General features: G+C 56.6%; 1 protein-coding gene across 1 annotated transcript; it reads left to right on the top strand.

Moving 5' to 3' along the window:
• The first annotated feature begins 2,058 nt into the window (after positions 1–2,058).
• PITX2 (paired like homeodomain 2) lies at positions 2,059–6,012 on the top strand. The gene is made up of 3 exons (XM_049786943.1): positions 2,059–2,266; positions 2,929–3,134; positions 5,449–6,012. Exons 1-3 carry the CDS (start codon positions 2,059–2,061, stop codon positions 6,010–6,012), a joined length of 978 nt encoding a protein of 325 aa, XP_049642900.1.
• The last annotated feature ends 8,503 nt before the right edge of the window (positions 6,013–14,515 follow it).

The raw sequence follows: 14,515 nt of genomic DNA, 5'->3' as shown, positions 1-14,515 counted from the left end.
CAAAAGGACCTTCACATCTTGTTTGGAACACTGGGTTTGGGATTCCTTTATCCATTTCTTTGGAAATCCAAGTTCTCGGAAAACTGGGCTGTAAAGAGTCGGGAGGTCCCCAAAGGCACTTGTCCTTTGTTTGCTAGAGCTGAACTCGGCTCGCTTGGCTTTCCACAGCAGGGTTGCTAACTCTCAAGCCCCACACCAGGGGCCTCTCTCCCTCCGGCAGCCCCCCTCACCCCTCGGGCTCCCTGAGAGAGGCGAGTTGGCCCTGAGATCCCTAGGAAAAGAAAATGACTTCAAAATTACCCTTGAAATTGGTTCTTTGGCAACCATCTTAATTGTATGGAAATTCATTAAGGCATATTTTATATATAATTAGCTCGAGGTTGTTGATTGTACAGGCTTTATGGATTTGAATCTGATTGATAATAAAGTAAACAAGAGAGTCGAATTTAAAGCGTGGCTCTCTCTCGGGTTAGGCAGAGCTTAATACAGTGTACCAGGAATTTGAAAGATCTAGGATATGTGTCTTAATCAACGTTAAGTAGAATGGATAAGCTTTCAGCATTGTGAAAATGCTGGGTTAGGGTTTCTCGGCTATTGTGTGTTTTCTGTCTGGGGACTAATAAGCATTACCCAGAACGTGATCTGAGGCAAGTTTTTATTCTTGCACAAATCCAGAGTGAACCACCAAACAGTTGTTCGTTTAAAGTCAAGGTAATTTTCTTTGGACTGGCCCATTTGCTTCTCTATTTCTACTTTATTAGCCAGACTTTTTCTGAGCGCTCTCTGTCTCTCTCTCCTCTCTCTCTCCGTCTCTCTCTATCTCTCTCAGGAGGAGGATAATGCGAAGTAAAATTTTAGATTAATGCGGCATCCATTTGGCTGGCTGTTTAGAAATCAGGAGGTTGGAGAGATGGTGGATGGGTGTTTGATTCTTCTTGATATAGTTATAACTTTGGGTTTTAGCTAGCGTGTTGCCTTTCTATATTGGGGGAGAAAATAAAACCGGTTTGGATGTAGAGTGTGAACTGAGTGGGTGCATGGCTTGAGAGTGTGTGCGTCCGTGTGTGTCGGGGTGGGGGTCCCCGACACCTTCCCTAAGACCCGAATAAGGTTGCTCTGGGGCCTTTCCCCTCTCCGGCTCCGTCGCTCCCGAACTCGAACACCCGGGGGTGTGTGTGGGGGAGTGGGGGCTGGGCCCGAGCCAAGCGGCCGCGACCGAGCGCGAGTGCCAGTGGGTGGGGGAGAGCCGGTGGGGCCCGGAGAGGTCTTCGGGCGGCCCTGCACCGCTGATAGGCGCAGACGGGGCCGGCTCCCCCACCCCGGCGCAGCGGCTCGGGCCGCCCCGATTGGCGCGGGGCCCCGTCCGTCGCGCGCGGGGGCGTGGCGGGGGCGTGGCGGGCGGCCCCGGCGGGCCCGGGTGACGTGCGCGCCGCAGGAAGCCCGCCTCTGGCTTTAAGGTGTTGGGCCAACAGGGAAGCGCCGAGCCGCAGAGCTGCCGCGCCGCGCGCCAGGGCGCCGGGAGCCGAGCCGAGCCGAGCCGAGCCGAGGCCGGCAGAGCGGGCCCGCCCGAGGGGGTGTGTGTGGGCTAGCCGAGGGCGCTCCCCGGGACCCCGCTGCAGCCGCAGCCGCAGCCGCAGCCGCCGCCGCCGCGGGGGATCGAGAGCCGCCCCCAGCCCCTGTCACTCTGGCTTGACACTCGCTGTCACGGCCGCCGCTCGGGGGGCGGGCGGCGCGCGATCGACGGTAGCTGCCCTTCTTGGAGGGGGCCCGGGGCCCGGGGGGCAGGGCGGCCGGCCGAGAGGGGGGTCTTGGCCCCCCGCAGTGCTTTCTTGGCTTTGGAGCGGAGCGGCGTTTCCCCCAAAAGACGCGGCGCGCGCCGGCGCGCATCCCCAATGCTGACCTGACTACCCACCGGCGGCCGGGACTGGACTTGGTCGCCCTCGAGCCCGGGCGCCCGGAGGGACCCGGGGTGGGTGGGATCGACGCTGACTCGGCGCGGGGCGACGGTGCCCGCATTCGGGCGGCGCGGGCCGCGGAGGGTGGCGCGAGCCTCGGCCCATGACCTGCATGAAAGGGCCGCTGCACTTGGAGCTCGGAGCCAGCGCGACCCAGCTGCCGGCCGCCTCGCCGTCCTCCTCCGGCCACCACCCCCCGCCGCTGGCCATGGCTTCGGTCCTGGCGCCCGGGCAGCCCCGCTCCTTGGACACGTCCAAGCACCGGCTGGAGGTCCACACCATCTCCGACACCTCCAGCCCAGAGGCCGCAGGTAAGGCGCCCGCCGCGCCGCTCGGCCCTCCACCAGTCGCCCCGCGGGAGCCCAGCCGTGCCGAGGACCCCGCGACCTCCCGAGCCGCCCCCCTCGTTTGCAGGGTCGCGACGAACTCCCCGGGCCGGTCCCCGCGGCGCGTTTCCGAGTCTCCGACCGGAGGGCTCGGAAAGTAAATACGAAAAAAATATATATTTCCTCACCGCGCCAAAGCACTTTGGGGCTCGCAAAGGCGGAGGAGGACTCGCCGGAAAAGTCCCGAGACCCACCTTTCCCAGCCGTGCGCACTACCCCCACCCCCAAAAAAATCTGTACTCGCCTCGCGGCGAGGGTGCGTGCCCGGGGAGCCCGAGTGTCTGCGCGGAGGCAGTTCAGTGGACCCGGAAAAAAAGGGCAGGGCTGCTGCTTAAAAAGGTTCCGCGGCGAGGAGATAGACATGTAAATAAAACGTGCGGCGGCCGCGGGAGGGGAGGCCAGGGCGTAGAGGGCGCGCGCCCGGGCACCCCAGGGTGCCGTGTTCCGCGCCCCGCCGCCCGCAGCCTGGCCCCCAGGCCGCGGCCTCCCATGGGGACTCGGGGTGGGGGGCTGTGAGTGGGGAGCTCAAGAGATCGCGCAGGTAGGCGGCTGCTGATGGGCCCCCCGGCCGTGTTTCTCCTCCGCAGAGAAAGACAAGGGCCAGCCGGGCAAGAATGAGGACGTGGGCGCCGAAGACCCGTCCAAGAAGAAGCGGCAGCGGCGGCAGCGGACGCACTTCACCAGCCAGCAGCTGCAGGAGCTGGAGGCCACGTTCCAGAGGAACCGCTACCCAGACATGTCCACGCGCGAAGAGATCGCCGTGTGGACCAACCTGACGGAAGCCCGAGTCCGGGTAGGCAGGAGCCCGCGGAGGGCCCGGGGAGGAGGCCGCGAGCGGTGGAGACGCGCGGGTTGGTAAGGGTAGGGTAAGGTGAAGGCTTTCGGAGGGGCGCTGGTGGGGCGGCCTGGCCCGGGCAGAACCCCCGGCGAAGGCGGCTCCCCTGCTCTCGAGCCAGGTCAGGCCGCCTCCGAGGCCCAGGCGGCCGGCCCCAGGGCTCCGATCCGGGCCGCGTGGCGTAGCGTGCCCCACGCCCCAACCCCCTGCACCGGGCATTGTGTTCCCGGCTGCAGTCTCCGGGCGAGCGCGAGAAACCTCTCCTCCCCGACCAGGAGCTCAAGACAGGCTCCAACCTGTGAACTTTTTAACAAGGAAATCCCGCCAGAGACACGCAAGGAGGCTGGACCTCCCTCAGTCTCCCCGCGCCAGGCCGGGCCCAGCCTTTTTCTCCAGCAGGCTCGCTCTCTTCAAGCTCTGCCCATTTTGGCGGGTTTGGGTGTCCTTTTCAGCCTTTATGATTCCCCACCCTAACCCAGTCTCTCGCAACGAAGTTTTTAAATGCACCACTCATCTATGCAGTTCATCTCTTAGAAAAAGAGAGGAAGAAAGAAAAAAAAAAAAGTCCCTCTGGCTTGGTTTATTTCTTTCACAAAGCTGTGCCTTTCTGCTCCTCTTCCCGATTAAAAACAGTCTTATTAAATTAAAGGCTTACCTTGACAGCGAGTCCGTAATTCTATAGATTGGCCAAAACAAACAAACAAAATGAAGTATTTAAAACAATGCTCCAGTAGCTAGCAGCCACGTAAAACTCTAGTCTTACCGCCGGGTGTAAAAACTCTAGTTTTACTGGGAAACTCCCAGTTTGTTTGGATTCTGGAAGCAGAAAACCTACACTAGCAGGATCCATCCAGAGGCTTTGTTATTTGTTTGTTTAATAAAATAAAATAAGTCTCTGGGCCAGAAAAACAGCGCTCCAGGTTAGGCCCGAGAAAGCGGGTAAACGCAGGCATTAAATAACAACCTTGAATAAAAGAAATCAAACCTTGTCCCTAACACCCCGTGCACTGGGAGGAAAGACCCTGGCGTTGGTGTCGGGTCGCAGGCGGTTTTAGTTTAACTGGGCCTGGAGTTGGTGCTCGCTGGGCCGGGCCCCGTGGTCCGGCACAAGGTCCGTCTCTGGCGAGTTCTGCGCTTCGGGGGAACGGGCCGCGCACGTACGCTGTTCACCTGGGCAAAGTTTAGGCGGTGGAGGGTGGGAAGACGACCAAGCGACAGAAAGCAGAAACAGACAGGAACGGAGGGGTCCTCGGGAGCCCTCCCCCACCCTTCCGGCCTTCCACCCGGCTCTCCTCCCAGCCCAGCCCAGCCCTGGAACCGCTGGGTTCGCGCGGTGGGCTCCAAACGCGCTTTTTATAGCAAAAGTGGGGCAGAAAGGAAATGCCGACGGGAAGGCAAAGGGGTGGGCGATCCCGGCGGGTGAGGCGGCCGGCCCAGCCCAGACGTTCTGTGAAATATCCCCTGGAGCCCCCGGCGGGCGGGCAGCTGCAGGCCAGACCTCTCTCCAATACACAAAAAGCCGCCCGCCCGTCTGGGGTCTGGGGCGCGAGGTGGGCCGCGATGTGGATTGAGAGCGGGGTTGCGGCGGGGCCAGCGGACGGACGCAAGCGGGTGGGGTTGGCCTGTGAGCGCCAGCGAGGGGCACTGGGCTAGGGGAGCGCGGGGATGGGCCTCCTGGGACCCGCTCTGAGCCTGAGCCGCTGAGATGAGCTTTTTGCACGCCAAACTGGCCAAGTGGAAGATGAGTTGTCCAGGAAGAGACTGCCTGGTCCTTTTTTTATTTGGTCTACTTGGTGAGGCAAGGAAGGGGGTCGTGGCGGGGCACCAGGGCCAGCAATCGGCAGGGAACTTTGGGGTACTTTGGGCGGAGGGAGGGGCCGAGCGCTGGGCCTGTCCCTTGGGAGAAGAGGCAGGTTTGCACGGGGCCTGGGAAGCCCGCGTGGCCCAGCACTTCAGTGGTTTGGGAACCCTAAGGAAGGCCTGGGCTGCTTGGTGGCCAAGCGAGCGCAGGCCGCCAGGGGTCACACTTCGGTGTGTGGCCTGGAGCAGGGCCTGGTGGGGCCTTCCTACCCGGGCCCGACGCACGGCGGGGGGGGGGGGGCAGGGATGGGCCCGCAGGGCAGGGGTCAACGAGAGCCGGAGTGCGAGGGCAGCGCGCTCGGGGCTGGGGGGAGCGGGCTGGTGCGGGGTGGCTTCCCCGAATCCAGGTGTTTTGCTAATCCGTGCGTGGCGTCTCTCTGCCCCACCGCACCCTCTCTCCCCACCTCCCCAGGTCTGGTTCAAGAACCGCAGAGCCAAGTGGAGAAAGCGCGAGCGCAACCAGCAGGCGGAGCTGTGCAAGAACGGCTTCGGGCCGCAGTTCAACGGCCTCATGCAGCCCTACGACGACATGTACCCCGGCTACTCGTACAACAACTGGGCCGCCAAGGGCCTCACGTCGGCCTCCCTGTCCACCAAGAGCTTCCCCTTCTTCAACTCCATGAACGTCAACCCCCTGTCGTCGCAGAGCATGTTCTCGCCGCCCAACTCCATCTCGTCCATGAGCATGTCCTCCAGCATGGTGCCCTCGGCGGTGACCGGGGTGCCGGGCTCCAGCCTCAACAGCCTCAACAACCTCAACAACCTGAGCAGCCCCACGCTGAATTCCGCGGTCCCTACGCCCGCCTGCCCGTACGCGCCGCCCACCCCGCCGTACGTTTACCGGGACACGTGTAACTCGAGCCTGGCCAGCCTGAGACTGAAAGCCAAGCAGCACTCGAGCTTCGGCTACGCCAGCGTGCAGAACCCCGCGTCCAACCTGAGCGCCTGCCAGTACGCCGTGGACAGGCCCGTGTGAGCCGCCCCGCTCCCCACAGCACCGCCCCGAGCGGACGGACTGGACGCGAGACAGGGACGGAGGGACGGAGGGAAGGGGTCCTCCCACCCCTCCCGCTGCCCTGGACAGACTGGCAGTTAGGCTTTCGAGGTCTGGGCACCCCATTCAAGGGAGAGGGTGAGGAGAGAGCTCGAGGAGAAGCGACCACTGAATTGGAGCAGCCGCGCGCCCCTTTGATTCCCAAGGAATATCCAGACTCCCGAGTCTTGGCACCTTTCAAGTCAGAAACAAAAGCAACAGAAAAGTATTTCCAACCGTCCCCGAGGACACGTGCACCATGTTTGACTGGATATGACATTCTAACATTACTACTATAAGCTTGTTATTTTTTAAGTTTAGCGTTGTTAACATTAAAATGACCGAAAGGATGTATATAATATCGAGATGTCAAATTAATTTTATAAAAAGCATTTGTTAGTAATATCACAACAGTGTTTTTAAAGGTTAGGCTTTAAAATAAAGCATGTTCTACAGAGCGATTAGGATTTTTTTCGCTTGTGAGCAAAGGAATGTATATACTAAATGCTACACTGTATGTTTCTAACATATTATTATAAAAAATGTGTGAATATCAGTTTTAGGATAGTTTCTCTGGTGGATGCAATGTTTCTGAAACTACATACAACCTGCCCTGTGTATAACATTTCGTACACTATTCTTGTTTTACTTTTCAGCAAATATGAAAAAAAAATGTGTTTTATTTCATGGAAGTAAAAATATACTGGATACAAACTCGTCTGGGTTTTTCTTTTCTGCCCTTTTGTTGCTTGGTGGGGTGCTAAGTCACCACCTAGTGAAATGCTCCAGGCAGCGATACTTGGTTGAATTTCAAAGAAGTGAGTTATAATTACTCATCAGAAACTTTTTTTTAAATAGAAAAACAAAGAGAGGGTGCTTTTGAGTTGGGGGGGGGCATGGAAGACTTGCAAAATCAAATTTTGTTTCCCGGGGTTTTGTTTTTTTGGCTTTTAATCAGAGAGGTTCATCCAAATACGGGGGTAAAAAAAAAAAAAAGAAAAAGAAAAAGAAAATTGACCCGTGTGGAAAGACACTCCTGAGTTCCATTTTGGATTTTGGGATGGGCTGGGTAAATTGTTCCAGAGAAATATGTGTGTGTGTACAAACGTTGAATCCAATCCTTTCTAGAGGAGTAGATCTCTAATAAGTTTACAAGGAAACACCTCCAGCTCAAAATATTTAGGCCTCTCTGTTTATCTTTCAGACGTAAGTAGAGAGATACTTCATGTTCTATTGCATGACTATTTATTTCCAAGTCCTTGCGGGGCATTCCCAGGAACTAAACCTCGGTTTCTCATAAGCACGGACCTCTGAGAGAGCAATTTCAGGCGTCTCGTGTAGCGATATGTTGTCCAGGGCAAGGTCACGATCCCCGTGTTTTGTTTTAAATAATATTGACTCATTCATCCTCAGCCTGCTTGTTCCTGAAATTATACAGGATTAGAGCTTGCAAAGTGCGGGACCACGAAGCAAATCAAGATGAATTACAGCCCCTGGCCTGCCTGGCCTGCCACCCCAGGCCGTCTCAACCGGGAAAGAGGTCGGTGTGAGTGTCAGAAAGGAACTTTTTTTTTTTTTTTTTGCTTCTTCCTTTGCTTCGCAGTCTTAAATTCTTCCTTTTTAAAAATTCGATGTGGAATTAGATTTCTTAACAAATGGTAGCACAGACAATTTAGTCCTAAAGAACTGGTCGGGGCAGGGTGGAGGGCTGGTGGAGTCGTTTGGTTATTCTGTGTGTCCCTCCCTTTTTTCCAACGGGGACCACCCCTATGGACTAGGACTGAGCCCTCCGGGGCGGGAGCGGATGCCTGGGATTTGCTTCCGCCCAGAAAAGCCGGTGTTGTTCTGTGCTGTGGTTGTCTGCTTTTAACTCTACCTCAAAGCTTTTGGGATCCACCCAAGTCTTTGTTGCCCGGAGCTGTAGTCCCCATCTTGGAGACCTGCTCCGGGCTCAGGCTCCAGGGTTCAGGCTCCAGACACCGGGACTCTCCTTTCGAAAAAGCTCTACAAAGTGGACATGCTGCCGGGATTGGTTGGGTGGAGGGGGAAGCAGATAAAAGCCCTTTGGACGAGGGTGTCACCTTCGTCCCTGTTCGCTTGAGAGCACCGGGGAGGAAAGCGGGTCCCCTTGGGCGGACTTTGGCTCCTGCAGCCTTGGAGGAGCAGGGTCCCCCCCCCCCACCTCCGCCACGGGCTCCCCTGGCTATGGTGGGTCCACCGGCAATCCCCAGACCTGCAGGGCCTCTGGTGTAAGAGGCTCCCCAGGCTTGCATCTGGGCCTGGGGCTCTTCGGAGGCGGCTGAGAAAGGACCCCCCCCTTGTCCCAGGCCACCCCCACGTTGCTCCCCCTTCTGCCACGGCCACCACCTTGGTTCCACTCAATCGATTTTTGCTGCATGTCAACACTTGGTACTGGTGAGTGTGAGGTTGGGGTGGTTGTTTTTCTTATTTTTTTCTTCTCCTTCTCTAGGTTTCTTTAATGATTTCTGAGCTAGTTGTGTATTAAAGTGCTTAAGGAACCTTTAAGGCAACCTATATAGCGTGGAAACCCACCCCCTCCGCTGGGGTCTGAGATGGCAAGTGGTGGAGGGCACCCCCAATTACAGGCCTGGAAGGGCTGGGCTCACTGGAGTGCAGGGAAGAGGCTCTGGTCTCGGGGTGCCCTTCTCCCGATCTCACCACTCTCTGCACCCCTCTTCTCAGCCTGTACAAGGTGGTTGTGGCTACGTTGCCACAGCTTCTGAGGCTTCAGATACCCACTTTTGTTCCTGTATCCTCCCGTGGTCATCCTCACAACAGGGTTTGAAGCTGCTTTTCAGGACAGGTGGGGCCGTGCACCCCAGTGGGCAGGTCAGATGGGCAAATCCTTGTCCAGCCACCAGCTGCTCCCTCCTCCCACTCATCCACCCCCACCTTCTCCCTGGGATGTACTGGGACCCAGTACTGTACCCATGTCTCCAAACACATGATTTATGAGAAAAAGATAGGGCGCGTCTTAGAAGCCCCAATATTCCTGGGCAGGGGGAGAATTAGCCCACTGGAGGAGAGAGGTCTCTAAAGGCGAGCCTCTAAAAGCCGAAGGGGCTCCCCTCCTCGCCAGCCCCCCATTGGTTGCAAATGTCATCAAACAAAAGTCCATCCCACAATCAACATCCTAATCCACAGCGCCCTCGGCCTGGCGCTTGCTCCTCAGTCTGCGCCTTGGCAGCCGCCCCCCCTCCCCACCCGCAGGTGGTAGATCTGAATTTTTGAGTGTACCCGAGAGAGACGAGGTGTCATCAGACCAGAGACCTTTATGAATATAGAGTCCCTATTGATTGACTCCTAAAACCCCCGGCAAACTGCAGTTAATCTAAGCACGCGGGGAAGCAAGAATCGCAGCTGAGGGCGAGGAAGTCTCAGCGAAAGGAAGATGTTTCTGGTAACAGGAGTTTTAGAAGGGATTTGGAGCCACAGACCTCCACACCCTCCCCACCACCACCACCTCCCCACTGGTCAACTAACTGCACGCTGCTAAACGGGCTTGAGGAAAACAGTCACTGGGAAATAAGGTTTAAAGCAAAACAATAAGTTAAGTGAAACCCACTGGAAGCACACAGCTACCTTCCCTTCTCTGGGTCTCGCATGCAAAAGCTGGGGGAAATGTTCACCTTAAACATTTTTTATGACCCTTGCCCACCCCCACAGCCCTCCCATAAAGATGTCTCTCCTCTGTCTTCTCTCTCTCTCTCTCAGTCTCTCTCTCTCTTTCCTCTCTCTGTTGACTTTCAGTTGGAGAGAGAGAAATCAGAATCTTTATTATATTTGATATGCAGTAACTTGCTCCACTTCTTGCTGAGTATTTTATGCATTTTATGTAAATGTTGATTTTAGATTTTGTTGGAAGATTAGAGAAAGTCTGCAAGAAATAAAAAATTAAAAAAAAAACACCCCATTGAAGATGTAGTTAATTCTGCTTAATAGCCTTTAACAAGTTATTGCTACTCGCGTTGTAACTATGTGTTAACTGGTCCTGGTAGTTGTGGAAATGGGGAGATTTTAAGGCTCAAGCCTTGAACAGCAAGGGGGAGGGAGAACCAAAGAAATGGCTTTCTTAAAAGAAAAAAAGTAAAATTAAAGAAAAGGTTGAAAGGTGAAGTGTTCACGTGGAGGGGGTGCGGCTCATGCTGGGGTGCCTTTTTCCTTTCTCTCTGGCCGGCTGGGGGAGGCTGGGACCCCACTGGGCGCCCCCTGAGCTGGCTGTCTCCTGCCTCCAGACGGTGATGGATCTTCCCAGAGCCCCTTCGGCCCTGCGCCTTCTTTCTCTGCTCCCCGACCCGCCCCAAACCACAGCTGCTAAGTTCTTCCCTCCAGCGAACGGAGGGTGAAAAAAAAAATTAAATAATAGAAGTGCTGCTGGTGGTGGGTCCAGATGAGCCAGGACCTAGAGCTTGGGGTGGCGTCCCCAGAGCTAAGATCCAGGGTGTGAGCGCTCCCTGGGGCATCACCATCCCCGGGCAGGGAAGCCCAGCCTCAGGCCTCTCAGCGCTGCCAACCCCAGCCCGATGGCCCCGCTCCTGGGACTGACCTGGGGCGCGCGGCTCCGGGCTCAGGAGCACGGAAGTGTCTGTGCGTGGACCCCGCCAGCCCGGGTTCGGAGGTGCAGGGGGGTCTCCGGGTTGCTGGGTCATCGAGCGGGGACTCAGCCCAGGGCGGGAGGCACAGAGCGACGGGGAAGCTCTGGGCAAAGCCCCCGGGCCGCGACCGCCGCTTTGGGGGGAGCCGAGGCAGACCCTGCTGCGCCCCCGTGGCGAGGAAGCGGGGTGCGGAGTCCTGGGGGTTTGCGGGAGGGTTATTTGGGCCCCCGCGTTCCCGACGACCAGGCCTTCGCCTGGCCGGGCAGCGGCTCGTCGAGGGGATCCTAAAGGCCTGACGATATTGTCAGCCGCGCCTCTCCCCCAAGCGGGGGGCCCCTCCGGCCCGCGCTCGGATCTGCGCTTCGCAGCCCACCCCGCGCCCGCGCCCTCGGGGTCCCTCCCCGGCCCTGCGCACTCCGGGCACCCCCGCGCCCCTCTGCAGCCCTCCTCACCCTGCCGGCCTTGGTGCGGGGCCTCGCGGGTCGCCCCACCTGCCTCTCGGAGCTGCCTGTCCAAGGCCCGGGTTGAAAGTTAACCCGGCCGAGCTATAGAAGCTAAAACGTTACGTATAAAAATGAATCATCCGCCTATAGTGCGCGTGCCCCGGACGCCCTCCGGGCTTGACGGGGGCAGCTGTCGGCCTCTGGGTGGCGCCCAGGCCCCGCGGTCCCGGCAGGATGGGCAGCGGCCGTCCTGCCCCCCTGCACCTTTTCCCCAGGCCCCAAGGGATCAAGTTCCAGAGGCGGCACCTCTGGAGTTCTAGGGTCTGAGCTTACCTGCAAACTTACCTCCCTCTTGGGTCGGCCGTTGTTTGGCTATTTTCTGCCTGCAGAACTGAAGGTGAGGGAGGCCAAGGTGTTCTTTCAGGGTCTCCTTCACTCTTCTCCCGAGAAGACAATAAAGGGGGCGCAAAATAAGACTGTCTCTGTAAAGACACATGGTTTCACCGAACTTACACAAGAGTCTCGAGAAGGGTTCATTGCTTGCCAAAACACTGGCTTCAGGGGCTGGGGCGATAGCAGAGCAGGGAGGGCGTTTGCTTGCATGCTTTAACCAGGTTCCATCCCCTGTATTCTTTATGGTCCCCCCAGCCTGCCAGGAATAATTTCTTCTTCTTCTTCTTCTTCTTCTTCTTCTTCTTCTTCTTCTTCTTCTTCTTCTTCTTCTCCTTTCTTTTTTCTTCTGCTCCTCCTCCTTCTTCTTCTTTTTCTTCTTCTTCTCCTCCTCCTTACCCTCCTCCTCTTCCTCCCCCTCATGCTCCTCCTCTCCCTCCTGCTCCTCCTCCTACACCTCCTCCTCATCTTCCTTCTTCTTCTTCTTCTTCTTCTTCTTCTTCTTCTTCTTCTTCTTCTTCTTCTTCTTCTTCTTCTCCTCCTCCTTCTCCTCCTCCTTCTCCTTCTCCTTCCTCCGCCTCCTCCTCCTCCTTCTTCTGTTTGTTTTTTGTTTTTGGGCCACACCCGGTAATGCTCAGGGGTTACGCTGAGAAGTCGCTCCTGACTTGGGGGACCATATGGGACGCCCGGGGATCGAACCGCAGTCCGTCCTAGGCTAGTGCTGTCAAGGCAGACACCTTACCTCTAGCGCCACCGCGCCGGCCCCCAGAAATGATTTCTTAGCACAGCCAGGAGTAGCCTCTAAGCACTGCCGGATGTGGCCCAAAAACCCAAAGGAAAAAACAATGTGGCTCCATTTAACAGGCAGGCCTTAGCCCCAGCAACCTTCCTAGACGTATTTCCTGAACAAAGTGTCCCTCCCAAAGTCTTGTCCCCTCGCTGCTTCTCCCTGCTCACTGGGGAGGCCAGAGGGAAACATTTGGGGACCCAGAGTCTCTGAGGGGCCTATGGCAGAGCCATGGGTGGGTATCAGGAATCAGCCCAAGGAGAATCCAGTGTCCAGTTGGGTGAAACCTCCAGTCTCTAACTTTAGGCCACTGGCTACTTGTCTTTTCCGGGGAGAACTGTGGCCAACGTTGTTCTCCCTGCTGCAGAATCCACTCAGGAAAGGCAGAAACGATGGGAACATTCACCCATCTACGGGCCACTCCTCGTGGTGATGAAAGGAAGGGTTCAAATGAGTGAAAAGGACCCATGGGTGGATCTCTGGGACGACCTCCCTGATTTGGAGCCAGGCAGAAACGTTGGGAAGGGTCCGGGCCTGTAGGTGTACAGGTTGGGGGGAAGGACAGGCCTGTGGTTGGCTAAAAGGGCTTCGCTCCCCCACCCAGTGACCATGTTATCTGACACCCTCCATCTATTTGCGTCCTGGGGCACAGACAGTTGGTCCAGGTCACAGCTTAGGTGACTGGAAACAAGTCTGACAAGGCAGGAATCTGCTGGGGGGGGGGGGGGGCACAGTCTCCGTGGACCCTTGTCAGATGGAAGAGGCATCAGGCCAGTCAGCAAAGAGCACCACTGGGACTCAGGCCCTGGACTTGCTCTAATCTTTCACTTCAGGCCTCTCCTACACTCCCTCTTTTTCTTGATGCAAAGTTGCTGTGCCCGGTCCCCAGATCTGGAGAAGGTCCCCTGAGCACTGCCAGGAGCATCTCTGGAGCATGGATCTGGGAGTAGGGGCCCTGTCTCAGAATAAAAGCAAAAGGCGAAAAAGCACCTGGGACTGGTCCTGGAGGGACAGCAGAGGTGGTGGTGAGGTCTACTTTAGGGCCCTTCAGTGCCAGAGCCACAAGATGGCTGAGGTGTTGGTGGGGTAATCCCCACCAGTGCATGCCCGTCCTTCAAGCACTCTTCAGCACTCAATCCTATGTGTGATGGGGTACCCCCAGCCACAGTGTTCACATGCCTTCTAGCTGCAGTGCCCAAATCCCTGTAAATGCAGCCTGAAAACACAGTCAGTTGAGCAGCCAGAACCCAGGTTTGCTGCCATCCTCTCTGAGTCATCCTCAGGCTCGGTCGTGCTTTCTTTACTTTGGGTTTTGGTTTGGGCTTGGGGGGGTCACACCCAGCTATGCTCCAGGCTCTGTGCTCAGGATTCACTCCTGGCGACGCTCAGGGGGCCCCACTGGGATGCAGGGGATCCAACCCAGGTTGAGATCAAGCCTGTGTACAAGGCAAGTGCTCTTCCCTCTGTACCATCACTCTGACCCTTGTGCTTTCTTTTTTCTGTTTGTTTTGTTTGCTAGGGGCACTCCCAATGGTCCTCGAGAGTTACTCCTGGCTCTGTGCTCAGGGATCAATCACTCCTGGTGGGGCTCAGGGACATATACAATGCAGGGGATTGAACCTGTGCAAAGTACAGTGCTAACTCTGCTCTCCCAGCCCTGAGTGCTCCTCTCCCCTCAGACACAGGGCCTTTGGCACTGCAGCCACCAGAGCCCCTATTGTCACCTGTTCTCATCTCCTGCCCCACCTGCTGGGTCAACCTGTGGCTTGCACACTACTGGGGAATACACCCAGGGCCCAGGGCAATCCTCTCTGCTGGACCCCAGGCCTGTCTCCTTGAATATCTTCTATGGTGAGTTTCCCTTGAGACTGGAAAACCCCTTCACTAACATCCTCAGCTGCCTCAGGTTAGAATCTAGTAAAACAGATTCGAGTCTAGACCTTTGGGTCTTGATTGTCTTTTGAGGGAGATGGGGTTTGGATGGGGCAGTGTTCAAGATTTACTTCTTTTCAAAATTTTTTTCATTTTATTGACTCTGGGGCCTCAACTAGTAGTGCTCAGGGCTACTCCTGACTCAAGGATCACTCCTGGAGAAACTCAGGGGGCCACGTGTGGTGCCAGGAAATCGAATTCAGGCAAGAACCTGAACCCTATACTGTCTCTCTAGACCTCTTCTTTCTTTATTTTTTTTTTCTTTTTCTTTTTTTCTT

Source organism: Suncus etruscus, chromosome 14 (genome assembly GCF_024139225.1).
Source record: "Suncus etruscus isolate mSunEtr1 chromosome 14, mSunEtr1.pri.cur, whole genome shotgun sequence".
In the NCBI taxonomy this organism is placed as follows: Eukaryota; Metazoa; Chordata; class Mammalia; order Eulipotyphla; family Soricidae; genus Suncus; species Suncus etruscus.
Note: the sequence above shows the minus strand (reverse complement) of the source record. Positions and strands in the feature narration are given on the sequence as shown.

Bases quoted from the DNA above. Each gene is read 5' to 3' on its own strand.
- PITX2 (XM_049786943.1), top strand. From the start codon at position 2,059: ATGACCTGCATGAAAGGGCCGCTGCACTTGGAGCTCGGAGCCAGCGCG. The intron at 2,267-2,928 runs GTAAGGCGCCCG...TCTCCTCCGCAG, and splicing joins CTCCAGCCCAGAGGCCGCAG to AGAAAGACAAGGGCCAGCCG. The intron at 3,135-5,448 runs GTAGGCAGGAGC...CCACCTCCCCAG, and splicing joins TGACGGAAGCCCGAGTCCGG to GTCTGGTTCAAGAACCGCAG.